The sequence below is a fragment of the Bos javanicus genome, chromosome 25 (assembly GCF_032452875.1).
Source record: "Bos javanicus breed banteng chromosome 25, ARS-OSU_banteng_1.0, whole genome shotgun sequence".
In the NCBI taxonomy this organism is placed as follows: Eukaryota; Metazoa; Chordata; class Mammalia; order Artiodactyla; family Bovidae; genus Bos; species Bos javanicus.
In genome coordinates, this window is record NC_083892.1 from 18,086,366 (window position 1) to 18,100,649 (window position 14,284).

The 14,284-nt window shown below is 42.1% G+C and overlaps 1 protein-coding gene across 5 annotated transcripts in view; it reads left to right on the forward strand.

Moving 5' to 3' along the window:
- Positions 1 to 11,257, forward strand: part of ACSM5 (acyl-CoA synthetase medium chain family member 5) — a 28,407-nt gene extending 17,150 nt beyond the window's left edge. For 3 of the 5 annotated variants that reach the window (XM_061401308.1, XM_061401311.1, XM_061401309.1), the window contains 8 exons: positions 690 to 769; positions 2,131 to 2,254; positions 3,118 to 3,198; positions 3,337 to 3,438; positions 7,328 to 7,455; positions 7,541 to 7,640; positions 9,958 to 10,077; positions 10,492 to 11,257. In XM_061401308.1, the coding sequence (XP_061257292.1) occupies positions 690 to 769; positions 2,131 to 2,254; positions 3,118 to 3,198; positions 3,337 to 3,438; positions 7,328 to 7,455; positions 7,541 to 7,640; positions 9,958 to 10,077; positions 10,492 to 10,608 (852 nt within the window). In that variant the 3' untranslated portion in view covers positions 10,609 to 11,257. Of the gene's footprint in view, positions 1 to 689; positions 770 to 2,130; positions 2,255 to 3,117; positions 3,199 to 3,336; positions 3,439 to 7,327; positions 7,456 to 7,540; positions 7,641 to 9,957; positions 10,078 to 10,491 lie in introns of those variants that run through there. The other 2 variants (XM_061401310.1, XM_061401312.1) reach the window with 2 other exon arrangements.
- Positions 11,258 to 14,284: the final 3,027 nt, after the last annotated feature.

Sequence of the window (14,284 nt, forward strand, 5' to 3'; positions counted from 1 at the left end):
GGAGGGGAAATAAGGAGTTATCATGTAACAGGTAGAGAGTTTTAGTTTGGGAAGATTACAAAAAGTTCTAGAGGTGAGTGGTGGTGGTGATTGCAAAAGAGCATGAATTTACTTAATAGCACTGGACTGTACTTATAAATAGTTAAAATGGTAAATTTTCCGTTATATTTGTCACAATAATAAGACAAAAGATGTCAGCTAGGGCTGCAGCTATCTTGAGATTGGCCTGGGATTGGAGATTATGTTTTAAACTTCACTTATGTAGGTTTTAGAAAATGCCAATTCCTCACTTGTTCTTAGCCAGAAGCTTCAGTTGCTCACTACAAGAACTTGTCCATTGGATGACCGGAGTGTTCTCACAACACAGCAGCTTGTTTTTCCCAGAGTGAGGGAACCAAGAGACAGAGAGACAGTGACAGTGCCCAAGGCGGAAGCTGTAGTCCTACTGCCACATCTGGGTTAGCCTACTGGTCACATAGACCACATGTGGTACATTGTGGGAGGGGACCGAGTTTGAATACTGGTAGGTGGAAATCATTCCAGGCCATCTCGGACGCCGGGTACCACATGGCGTTCTCAACTTTTCTCCTCTGGTAATGGGAATATAAAGACCGGATTCACCCACTCCCCCTCCATGAAATCCCACCCTCGTCACTCTAAGAAGATCTCCACACTTTGTTTTTGTTTAGACTCTGTCCAGGTTCCCGATCACCACCCTCTGTTGTGTCCCCACCATGTTCTGTCTGCTTGTGCAGGAGGACCTAAACAGGTACGGCCCATCTTTTTGGTGCTTTGGTGCTTTTAGATACCCAAGTATCTAAATATATAGCACAGGTGCCCCTTATAACACATGTCCCCTCTTATTCCAATTTTCTTTCTCTCAGTGTCTCTCTTACTCTCTCTCTCACACACATGTACACACATACTCACAAGCATATATACCCATATCCTTTGTAGACACCTCTTAGGAATGAACTTCTGGCCCCCAGGAATTTGCAACCAAATGGAACTGAACCGAGTAGAACTAAACAGTCTGAAATTTTGGTGCTTACACCCCATATACCCATAGGCCATTCCCTCAGCAACGAGATTAGAAAAAATGATGGATAATTGTTAATCACCTGTGGAATAGGTTTGTGGCCAGAGCCTTAGGTCTGGTGGGACTAACAAGTCCACCACAATAGAAGCTCCATCCATCCCATACCAACTCCAGCCAGCCATTCTCAAGTGAATGCCACCCAACAGAGGGTGACAAGACCTTGCAGATGGCTCCCATCTCGGGTGAATCCAAGGCAACATCTTCTGATGGGGCAAGTTTCACTGCTGGGTTGGGAAGAGAGAGGCCCATCCCCATTGGTAACCTACTGACCCTCATCTCTGTCTCCCTTTGCCTATTCTCTCCCAAGTAATGGGAGTTGCCCCAACCCACTTATCTTCCCTAATCCCATATATCTGGTCATAAAGTGCCTAAGAGAGTGAGTTCTTCCATGATTCTCAAGGTTAATTCTTCTATGATGTAAGAATTCTTCCTATCTGTCAATATATTGTGAATATTTACACAGCATGATTTGATCAAAAGCAGGCTTAGAATGATTTGTTTAAGCAGAAAGTGATTGAAAGATATTAGGCAATAGCCAAACCAATTTAATCCAAAGGGGAAAATGATCATAAATTTATTTACAGTCTCTGATCTTTCACATGTTGAATAATTTGTTGAATACTTTTGCAAAAGACTTAATATCTGTCAGAATTTGGGGGTTTCTAAAGGGCTACTTTCTATCTTCTTAGTTGTTAATTGATTTCTCTTTTTCACAGGTGGTTGTCCTAACCAACTTATTATCAATCAGTTTGTTTGCAACTAAATCATTTTGACCAGTTCACGTGGAATTCACCATTGTTATGCCAAAACCTACTGTGTGAGGTTCTGATTTTATTTTAAACTCAGATAAGATTAAAAAAAAAATTTTCTGTCCATGCGTGCAAGGTCAGGGCACTTGGGGCAGATTTATAAATCTTTATAAGTATGGGCGCCTATGCTTTAGTGCCTCAAGGTGTCTTCCAGCAGTGCTAGAGTGTGGGGTTGGGCATGGGGATTCTGACACATGTGGCCTTGTTTTTTGGTTGAGAAAGGTACCAGTTTCAGAGCTTGAGACACTGTGTGACCGGAGGGGAGGCCCTGACTCCTGATGTGAGGGAAAAGTGGAAGAGCCAGACGGGCCTGGAGCTGCACGAAGGCTATGGCCAGTCTGAAACCGTGAGTGCTGCCAGGCCAGTCCCTGCCCAGGTCACTTCCATTTGAGCCCTCTGCCAGTCAATAGGGATAGCTGGTCTGCAGAGCCTCCTGCATTTCTGGCTATTGTCTCTGTGACACCTTCAGGGACTGCCCTGTCCGCAAGGAGGAGAAGTGAAGTCGCTTAGTCATGTTCAACTCTTTGCGACCCCATGGACTGTAGCCTACCAGGCTCCTCCGTCCATGGGATTTTCCAGGCAAGAGTACTGGAACGGGTTGCCATTGCCTTCTCCAGAGGATCTTCCCGACCCAGGGATCAAAACCGGGTCTCCCACATTGCAGGCAGACGCTTTACCATCTGAGCCACCAGGGAAATCCATTCTCCATTCACAAGGAGGAGAAGCTAGTAACAAAACACTAGCTTTTGTTAGAAACACAATCGGCCTTTCTTCTCTTTTGCTTTAAAGGTAATTTAATTTCACAATGACACCATAGCCAGCGAACTAACGCTCATGGCTGAGGTATTTGTCTCCACCAGGACAGCCCATGTCAGTCTCTGGTCAGCGCCCGGTCTTAAACAGCATTCTCTACAGCCACCTGGGCACAGACTTGGTGATTAATTGAGTCATTTAGCTTCGTGACCGCTTAAGCTCTTTATGTGTGAGTGTCCATTTGAGTGTTCAATAAGGGTTTGTTCTCTATGGAAAGAATTGAAGGAAGAAAGGAAGCAAAGGGAGGGAAGGAAGAAAGGAAAGATGAAAGGAAGGAGAGAGGAAGAAGAAGAAAGAAGGAGACAGAGTTTGAAGGCAGGGTGAAAGGAAAGGCACGGACCAGGAAGGAGACTAAGGAGAAAAGCCTCCTCCTTATTGGTTCTGGTTTCTCTTCAGGTTGTAATCTGTGCCAATCCAAAAGGGATGAAAATCAAGTCAGGATCCATGGGGAAAGCGTCCCCACCATATGATGTGCAGGTAGGCAGCCTCTCCCAACTGTTGATAAGGCTTGAAGAAGAGAGCAAATACACATATCTGTATTAGCAATAGCAGACATCCGGCAGGGTGGCCTGGCTGTACAGACATCAAGACACCCTCCTGTGATCTCTCTGCCAGGTTGTAGATGAGGAGGGCAATATCTTACCTCCTGGAGAAGAAGGGAATGTTGCTATCCGTGTTAGACCCACCAGACCCTTCTGTTTCTTCACTTGCTATTTGGTAAGTAACAGGGAATGGCCATTTTCACAGCAATTGCACTGTCCCAAGCATGGTGCTCCATGCTTTATAAGTATTTATTTGTTTAACTTTTGCAATAACTGCATGAGTTGGCACTAATATTGATAAGATGTTATTATCAATAAGGAAGCTGTTATAGAAAGATGAAGTGACTTATCCAATATCAATCACTTACTATTAATATGTACAGTACATGGGATTTAAATGTGGTGTGTCTAAGGGCACATGCCATCATTTTAATGATGAGATAAGGGCAACTCAATCATTTTAATGATGATAAAATCAAGGTTCAGAGAAGGGAAGGGACTTATCGAAGGTCAAATTAAAATTTCTTATAAGAGCCTAGTTTTCAGGACTCGTTGCCTTCAGTCTTGTGTGGATAAGGGTTTGCTGTCAGGGCTTGTGTCCTGGGTTTCCAGTCCAAGTTTATGTGATAATCCAGTAATAAATTCTCCCTTATACCTACCTTGGGTGGTATTTATGATGGATTGTTTTCTCCAAACTCTTCTCTACAAAACTCTACTGACCTGGTTCTCAATCCTGGATGCTCATTAGTAGCAGCTTGGAAGCTTCATCCATTACTGATACTCAACTTCCAAGTAAGTGAGAGGCAACTTTTCTGAGAATGGGCCTCAGCTCCCAGGTGATCCATATGTGTGGCCCAAATCTATAGGAACTCCATCTGCTGTGTATACTAGGCCTCAGTCAGCAGCAATATTGGAAGAAGCAGATGAAAAACAGTCCATTTGTTTTTGAAATGCTGTACATGTATTTTGTGACTTTTCTGTGATTACAAGAGGAAAATCTTTCATGATATTCCATTTAAAGTCATAGAAAATGAAGTTGCTCAGTCGTGTCCGACTCTTTGCAACCCCATGGACTGCAGCCTACCAGGCTCCTCTGTCCATGGGATTCTCCAGGCAAGAATACTGGAGTGGGCTGCCATTTCGTTCTCCAGGGGATCTTCCCAACCCAGGGATCGAACCCAGGTCTACCCACATTGCAGGCAGACGCTTTAACCTCTGAGCCACCAGGAGGCCACACAAGCTACCTACAAAACAACAACAACAAGATAGTAATTCCATCAAGCAGAGATGATGTGAAAATTTAAATGTATTTCCTTCTAATCACTTTTGTAAGCAAAAGTAAATCCTTGACTTTCCCGAAGAATTTATTCTGTATTCACTGAGTACCGACTTCATGCCACTAAGCATTCAGCACTGGACAGGAAAGATAAGACCCTTGTCCTCATAGGGCTTCCATATAGGACCTTTGTGAGTCTGCGATCATGCCATTGAGAGTCAATGTAAAGTTTTTCCTAACAAGAACATTTTCTTTCTTCAACTTTTTCATTTCATCCTAGCACTAGCTGTTAGTTTTGTTTCTGGGTGATTTTTAGCAAAGAAAATTCTTAAGGCATTTAATCTCTTCATGAGAATCATGGAGCATTGAAAATTAATAGAGGTTGTCAGGCCAGAGTTGCTCTGTGAATGCTGAGTTGTCAGTAGGACTGACCAGGTAAGCTCATCCCCCTTCATTAGTGCGTACATTCCAAATAGCTGAGATTGTACTTGTCAATTAAACCAATGTGCCCACATCAATTTTATGCCCAGGGTAAGGAATTTACTTATTTTCCTATAGGGAAGCAAACTGTCAAATGCCAGATGTTCATTAGAGAGTTGTTTATAACAGACAAAAAAATGTGGATGTACTATCTGAATTTCTAACAGTGGGAAATTAGTTACATAAATGATATTATAGCCCTCCATATTAAAAAAAGAAGAAGAGATAGAAAGAAAGATAGAAAAAGAAGAAAAAAGAAAGGGAAAGGACTGAAAAGAAAATGAATCCAATTTCTAATAACATGAAATTGTTTAAATAATTAATATTGCAGTCACACAGGAATATTATGCAACTATTTTATATTTCATATTTATATTTGACTTTTTATTCTTCTGAGGAGATATTCATGATATATTGTTAACCAAAGTAAAATTGGATTTTAGAAATACATAGAACAGAATGTTTTGTATTCACACAAACGTGTATATGCATAGAATCACAGATAAGCCATGAAAAGGTCCCATACACAAGATCAAATTTTTAGCCTTAGTTATCTGAATAGTGAGACTGATCTTTTGTCATCCTTCATCTTTATTTTGTATTTATTCTATAAGAAATATATGATTATTAATATAGAAATATAGAAATGATAAATTTTTTAAAATGAAAGGGTCCTCAAGTACAGTTTCACATATAATTAGTACCACAGCATACCACAACTTTGTACTATGTACTTTTTAACATTATGTCCTGAACCTTTTTTGTGGCACTCAATATTTTTGGAAAAATTCATTTTTTTAATGACTCTTTAGAGGTCGCCCACTTTGGGAGTAATATGATTATTAAGCTTTGTGTAGCACATTCCCTCCTGAGGGCCTTGGCTCTGACGGCAGCACATTGAATACATCTCTATGCCCAGCCTGACAACAAGCATCATTACCCTGAGAAAGAGACTTATTCACAAAAACATTATCATAAGTCTCAATATCTAATAGAATAAATTTCTCCTTCTTACTTAATTTCTTTAGAAATGTTTTACCTACTTACTCTTATTTCTCTTTTCTTTCATGGTCAGTTTAGAATCAACTTGTCAGGTTCTCTGGAAACTGTTAGCATTTTAGTTGGAGTTGCATTGTTTAGAGATTAATCTGTGGATAATTAACATCTTTATGATATTAAGCGTATCTTTCTAGTTATGCATATCTTCTTTGATGTTCTATAGAGTTTTATCTTTTCTGTATATGCTTCTTACAGATTTTGTGTTAGATTCAGTTTTAGGTATTGATAGTTTAGCTTTTCTTTATTTTTCAGAATGCATTTTTTAAATTAAAGTATAATTTACATACAATGAAATGTCCCTGTGTTACATGTACAGATCAATGAATTTTGACATGTGTATTCAATGACTTTTGACACGTGTATTCACCTGTGTAACCACCATGGCAATTAAGATACAGAACATTGTTTATTTCCCCCAAAAGTTCTGTTGTGCCCTTTTGCAGTCGACTCCTAGAATCCAGGCAATTGCTAAATTGCTTGTCATCATTGAGAATAATTTTCCCCCTTTTTAAAAAAAGAACTTTATGTAAATAGAATCAAAGTATTAGTTTGTGTGTGTCTGCTTTCTTTTTTTCAGCACATGTTTTTGAGATTCATCTGCATGTGTCAATAACTTGTTCCTTTTTCCTGCTGAGCAGTAGCTTTTACTTTAAAGCTTTGAGAATCAGAATTTGATGTTTTATTTCTTTCCTCTACCCTTGCTTTTGCCAACCATCCCCTTTCTATTTTCAGTGATTGCTGAGCACAAAGAGTATCAGTGTGCTCTTTTATCCTGAAAAACACGGAGCTCAAACCAGGGCTTTGAAACAACCTAGAGGAATGGGATGGGGAGGAAGGTGGGAAGGAGATTCAAGAGCAAGGGGACATATGTATACCTATGGCTGATTCATGTCGATGTTTGACAGAAACCAACAAAATTCTGTAAGGCAGTTATCCTTCAATTAAAAAATTAATTCATTACAAAAAAAAAAAAAAAGCTAACAGCCCTGTGCCCACCCCCCTGCCCACAAGTATGCTGCCTAGACACTTCTAAGGATGGTAGTGAGTATCTGTCCTTAATCATTTTCTGGCAGCTTCCTTTCAGTTAAAAAAGGGAAAACCCACAGATTCACAGCTCCTTGTCCAGTGGGGATCTGGCCACTGGATTTCCTGTTGAGGGGTCCTCAGACATCTGCGAGGGACTGCTTAGGCCTTATGTACTGAATGACTGTGTTCAGATGGCCCTTAATGGACTCACTGTGTCTTTCAGGACAACCCTGAGAAGACAGCAGCATCAGAACGAGGGGACTTCTACATCACAGGGGACCGAGCCCACATGGATAAGGATGGCTACTTTTGGTTCATGGGAAGAAATGATGACGTGATCAATTCCTCAAGGTCAAGTTGTCTATACTTTACTTCTTCCTTTGAAGCTTCATAGGACAGAGGAGGACCCTTGAAAGAGTTTGTTTTTCTCTTCCAGCTACCGGATCGGGCCTGTTGAGGTGGAGAGTGCACTTGCTGAGCACCCAGCTGTCCTGGAGTCTGCTGTGGTCAGCAGCCCGGACCCCATTAGAGGGGAGGTAACTAGTCCAACCAAGAGCATTCCCTCCTGGTTCTGTACCTACCAGCACCCAGCAGAGTAACCTGGAAGGCCCAGGTTCCCCCATATCTCACTCCATCCAGGTACCACAAAGCCTGAAATCCCACCATCAGACAAATACACATGTCTTTTGGCTAAGCATTGCCTTCATGTCTTTGAGGATACAAATACTCTCCAGAGGGACACCATGGGAAAATATAAACACTTTGGTGTCAACTGGACATGGAACTGGATCCAAAAGGGGCTATTAGATGGAGATGTTGGTGGCAGGTGTGGGCTTTGTCATTCACCCTGTCCAATAAAAGGTCCTTTTCTATTTGCAGATGAGAGTATAGTGAGCACACCAAACATGGTCACTGCTGGCTGTGACCTGGTAGGGATAGCCAACTTGAGGGATGACAAACTAAGTATCCCAAGTGACCTTGATATGTCAGATGTGCTCAGTCACTCAGTCATGTCCAACTCTTTGCAGCCCCATAGACTGTAGCCTGTCAGATTCCTCTGACAATGGAATTTTCCAGGCAAGAACACTGGAGTGGGGCACCCTTTCCTACTTCAAGAGATCGTCCCAACCCAGGGACCAAACCTGCATTTCTTGTGTCTCCTGCATTGGCAAGCAGATTCTTTACCAGTAGTACCATCTGGGAAGTCCATGATATATCAGAAAGATGAGCCAATTTTAATAAGCTGGCCTTTCTCAGGAAATATGCAAATACCTTCCAATGGGTGCCAGAAGAAGGGACAGTATGAGAGAAATAAACTCATAGGCAGACCTATGAACTTTTCAGTGGCTATAAATCCAGCATAATCCTAAAGTATAATGTAGTTACTTTATGAAAGTTGGTACAAGATCAAGCTACATCCTCAGAAGCCTCAGGAGAGAGGAGTGATTTGCAAAGTCTGGACCCTGGACTGCTCACAGCTGCATCTTCTGGGAGTTTTGTTTAAAATACAGATTTCTAGACTTAAAGTGAGACTTGCTGAATCAAAGTGATTGGGGATGCAACCTTAAGGAGTCTTCATTTTGACCAGAAGCCCCTAGCCAAGTGATTCTGATACCCACCAAAATCTGAGACCACTAATAAACAGTGAAGGAGATGAGAGTCCCATCTATGAGGTACAGAAATTGTACCTGGAAAAGTATGCCTAGTCCTGCATGCCCCAAATTAACTGGGGCTGTGACAAATCCCTGTATGTTCAAAGTTAAGCCAAGAATAGTGCTCAGACTAGAACCTGGCACATAGAAACTGTTTGATAAATGCTGGGTAGTTTTAACAGTAAGAGAAGGCCCTTCCTAAAAGCCAGATCTATCTGCACCTGAAATGGTATGAGATGCCCACCACTGGAATGTGTATAAAGACAATGAACCACTGCTGAGGGTATTGTTGGCAGAGTTGTATGCTGGCCTTTGAACTCTTCCATGAACTCTTCCATGGTTTCCATCAGAAACCATGTTCTGTTGTGTCTGAGTCTGGGACTGTTTCTTGTCCTTAGCAAGAGGCAACCTGCAAGAAAGATATGGGCAGAGAGAGCCAAGGTGCAGAATGTCCAGGATGTTTCAGGATGCCTGAAACAGCTGTGCAGCAAAATGCTTGCTGATTGCAAATACTCATACATGCAGTCTCAGAAAGACCCACCACCCCTTGAAAATGGTATAAATTTTCCCCCAGTCCTGCCTCTCCAACCCTATTCCTAGCTGCCTTCCTAGTTAGGAAAAGACTTCCCTGGTGGCTCAGATGGTAAAACAAATCTGCCTGCAATGCAAGAGACATGGGTTCAATCCCTGAGTTGGAAAGATTCCTGGAAAGGGGAATGGCTATCCACTCCAGGACCCTTGCCTGGAAAATTCCAGGGACAGAGTATCCTGGTGGACTACAGTCCACGGAGTCACAAAGAGTCAGCCACAACTGAGTAACTAAGCACACACAGGTGCACTATGAGCCCTAAGGAGTCTGTGAAACTCCTCTCTCCAAAGTATTGTCATCTTAAGAGAAGCATGTTGGCTTCTAACAGTGTCATTTCATGTATGGGGAAGAGTTTTGTAAATAGGATTCTAAATCACTCTATAAAAGCCACAATTCCCAATAATTACTCCCAATAATTGATCCTAAAAAGGCAGACAACAGAAAAAAATTGGTGTCCAATTTGCTGGCCCACTCCAAGGCACTGGTAAAAGTTTCATGTTGAGCTGGTAAATGTAAGCACTTGTTCACAAAGCTAGGTTAAACAGAAAAGAGTTGTTATATGGGGACTGATTCTTTGTTTTTTCCTTTGTTTGGTTTTGGTTTTTTCAACAGGTGGTAAAGGCATTTATAGTTCTTTCTCCAGCCTATTCCTCGCATGACCCAGAGAAACTAACCCAAGAACTCCAGGAGCATGTGAAAAGGGTGACTGCTCCATACAAGTACCCCAGGAAGGTAAACATCTGGAAGTTCTAGGACTTGAAAAGCTGGGAAATCAAATGGGTATGTGCTCCATGCACTCCTACTCAGGGCCAGGCACTAGGAGTGTGAAGACTGAGTAACTCTAGCTGCTGCTTCATCCATTTCTCCCTGTTTCTTCACTGGGCCTTCCTTTTAGCACACTGTGTGGCCGCCCTAAAAATTGGCATAAACAAGATTCAATGGGTGGTACTGAAATGCTTCTGCAAAGTGCCTGTATTCCAGGCCAGCTGTTTTTATTGTTGCCATTTGGGGAAAACCAGGAATCATGGATGCTTTCCAATGACATGTCAGAGGGTAATGATTCTTTCAGGACAAAAGTCTTGCTGTGAAATGATAACTGTAAAGAGTTTTTTTGTTTGTTTGTTTGTTTGTTTTTATGGTCACTAGATGGCCTTCGTTTCCGAACTTCCAAAGACGGTTTCTGGAAAGATTCAAAGGAGTAAATTGAGAAGTCAAGAGTGGAAAAATGAGAAGCAACCCCAGAAAGGCCCCATAAGTCACTGAAACTTCCAAGAGGAAGTGGTGGGATCACTGGTTAATCCCCACTTGGAGCAACATCCTTTCAACCCTACTGAAATCAAAGGCTTGCAGTCTCCAAGTGGGCATCCTTAGCATCATTGGATGACCCTGGAAGAAAGCAAAGAACATCATTAACCACCAATTCAGAGCCACTGCCCTGTCTAGCAGCTGTTCGGTGGCTTAACTTCCTCATCTGTCCAGAGGTATCCTCAGTAGCTGCCCACTGGTCTTACTTCCTAATAAGCTTTTAGCTAGCCCTCCAAAGGACAGGTCACCAGAGTGTTAGGAGCACTTGTGATCTTACTGCCAGGGGCAGTGTAACCACTTGAACCTTTTGATAAAGCTATTTGGTAATCATATCCAGGGCCACAAAATTTAATCATACCTTTAGTTCAGAAACTCCATCTTTGGAAATCACTACAAAACAAAATATTCAAGAGATAGTTACTGTAGAATTGTTTAAGACAGTGACAAATTGGAGGGGGGGGGGAATTAATGCCTAAGTAATAGGGTAATGATTAACTAAATTGTGGTAGATTAACTCAATAACATGTTTTATAGCTGGCCATTAAAAATATGTGTTGGGAAAAACGTGGGCTACATTCATTTTGTCAATAAAAATAATATATGTATAGTGGGGAACCACAACTTTCTATGATAAAGGAAAATCTACAGAAGAAAAAAGTCTGGAAGAAGATACACTAAATGTTAACAGAAATTTTCTTCAGTATTGAAAATAATGGGTGATAGATTTTTCCTTTCCCTACATTTCTTTATTTTCCAAGTTTTTCAGTGAATATATTTAAATCTTTTAATGAAAAAAAATTATTTTACAGAAATGATCACTGAATATCACACTCTGCCTCATATCTTGTTCTTCCTCCATATACAAACACATCAACTCCAAATCCTAGCATGCTGTCTCATCCAGGAAAAATACAGGGACCTAAAGTCATGTCTCAGAAGCCCAGAAATGGAAAGGGTGGCTCTGGGCAGCTGAAACCAACCATGCAGAGAAGAAGCAGGTGGAAACTGATCCTAGTGCTGCTGCCTGACTCTCAGCACTTTCATTCACTCATTGGTCAATGTTTATTGAGTGCCTACTCAGTCCTGGACTGGGGACACACAAGGATAAGCAAAGCCAACTGGTCGTCATCTGTATTAGTCTGCTTGGGCTTTAATAACAAAGTACCGTGAGCTGGGCAGCTTTAATGAAAGAGATTTATTTCCTCAGTTCTTCATCCTGTAAATCCCAGATCAAGGTGTTGGTAGGATTGGTTTCAGTCTGAGGCCTCTCTCCTTGGTTTGTAGGTGGCTACCTTCTCATGGGTCTTCACATAGCCCCTTCTTTGTGTATGTGTATCCCAATCTCTTCTTGTAAGAACAATAGTTGTATTGGATTAAGGACCCAAATTTATGACTTCATTTTAGCTTAATCACCTTTTTAGGCCCCCATCTGTGAATACAACTACCTTCAGAGGTCTGGGGGTTAGGACTTCAGCCTATAAATTTTAAGGGGGCATAATTTGGCCCTTGACACTGTTGTAGCCACACGTTCCAGGAAACAAACTCACTTAGAAGGACAATGCAGATAGTGGAGTGCAGTTTATTACACCGGCGGGCCCAAGGCAGAGTCTCCTCTTAGCCAAGGACCCCAACCAGTTTTTGTGAAAACCTTATATACCCTAAGTGTACATGCCCAAACCCACCTCCCCAAAGTCCCTGAAACTAGTCTGAACAAAGGAAAAGAAAGATACAATCAAAGATAACCCGTGATTCATATGCCTTAGGCCTAGGTGGTTAATAGTGGACAATTATCAATAGGCCTGTGGTCATATCCCAATAAGCATAATAGACTTTATGATTCTATTTGGTTACACAGATAATTAGGGTATTCTTTTAAGTGATGGAGAGTCTAGGTATGAGCCCTGGGGCTCTTCCATCCGGGGGTCTGGTTTTCCAGTTGGTATGTCATTTCCATAGATACTGAGCATAAAGATCAAAGTCCATAGTCCAGCCCAGGATGGAGTCCTGCTTTCAAGACAGAGCCTGTTCTGTCTGTTTCCTCCTTCATTCCCCTCTCTTGATGCTCTTAACTCATAGTATGAGCATCATTCATAGGTATATATTGCACCCTAGCTCTTCAACCGCCAATTTGGGAGAATGATACCAACCTTTGGGTTACAAAGTTCATAATACATCGTAAAATGCAGGGTCCACAAAGCAGAAACTATCAAGGCAACTATAACAATGGTAAATGTAGTTTTCCACATCACCCTTCACCCAAGATAGGACCGAAGTTCAAAAAGGAATATTATCATCAGACATAGCTTTTACCTGACCTTTCGTGTCATCTAGGGTGGCTGATATATTGCCAGATAAATCAGGAATATATACACAACATTCAACTTTAATTATAGCACAGGTCCTTCCTTGTGCCAAAACTATGGTTAGTCTCAAGATGATACTGGCAAGTCCTTGTAGCAGCAGTTGATTGTAGAGCTTCATCTCTTTTTCTTCTTTAAGATGATCTTGGTTTCACAGGGGTCAGTGGGGTCCTTTTGTGTAGTCCACTTGGCATCTTCTGTGTCTGCATGGTATGCTCTCTCTACACCCTCACGTGGTGGATCCAGGGAGTGACACCTGCAACTTTACTTGCTGTAGGGGTGGTTAGAACAACAGTATATGGACCCTTCCATTTTGGGCCACCTGCTCACCAGGCACAAATTCATGAATCTGTTCCCCAAGGGGGAATGGCACATTTTCTTGTACAAACTTAGTTACCTGATTTATTACCTTACCCAGTTGTTCCATCTGCTGTGAAATCTCATCCCCCCTTACCTGAGGCAAATTTGTTGACACCTCTTTTATTATGGGAGGGGATCTCCCATACACAATTTCATATGGAGAATAGCCATGGGACCATGGGGTCATCCTGAGTCTAAGCAGAGCCATTGGAAGCAAGTCCACCTAGTAGCAGTCTCTATGATACATTTGGAGAGCGTCTCTTTAAGTGTCCGGTTGGTTCATTCCACCATCCCAGAACTCTGGGGCCTATATGCAATGTGTAGTTTCCATTTGATATTTAGAGTTTACATACCTGTTGAATTAAGTCAGCTACTGTTGGGACCAGACAATGGCCCTGCCTTAGTAGCTGACTTAATTCAACAGGTATGTAAACTCTAAATATCAAATGGAAACTACACACTGCATATAGGCCCCAGAGTTCTGGGATGGTGGAATGAACCAACCAGACACTTAAAGAGACGCTCTCCTATACTGGTTGGGTAGAGAAGGCAGTGGCACCCCACTCCAGTACTCTTGCCTGGAAAATCCCATGGATGGAACAGCCTGGTAGGCTGCAGTCCATGGGGTCGCTAAGAGTCGGACACGACTGAGTAACTTCACTTTCACTTTTCACTTTCATGCATTGGAGAAGGAAATGGCAACCCACTCCAGTGTTCTTGCCTGGAGAATCCCAGGGATGGGGGAGCCTGGTGGGCTGCTGTCTATGGGGTCGCACAGAGTCGGACACGACTGAAGCAACTTAGCAGCATACTGGTTGGGAACCCGAATCTGGGGATTATTTCTTGAAGCAGACAGCGAGCCACTTCATTTGCTTTTTCAGTTCAGGTGGGGAAGGCCTCCACCCATCCCGAGA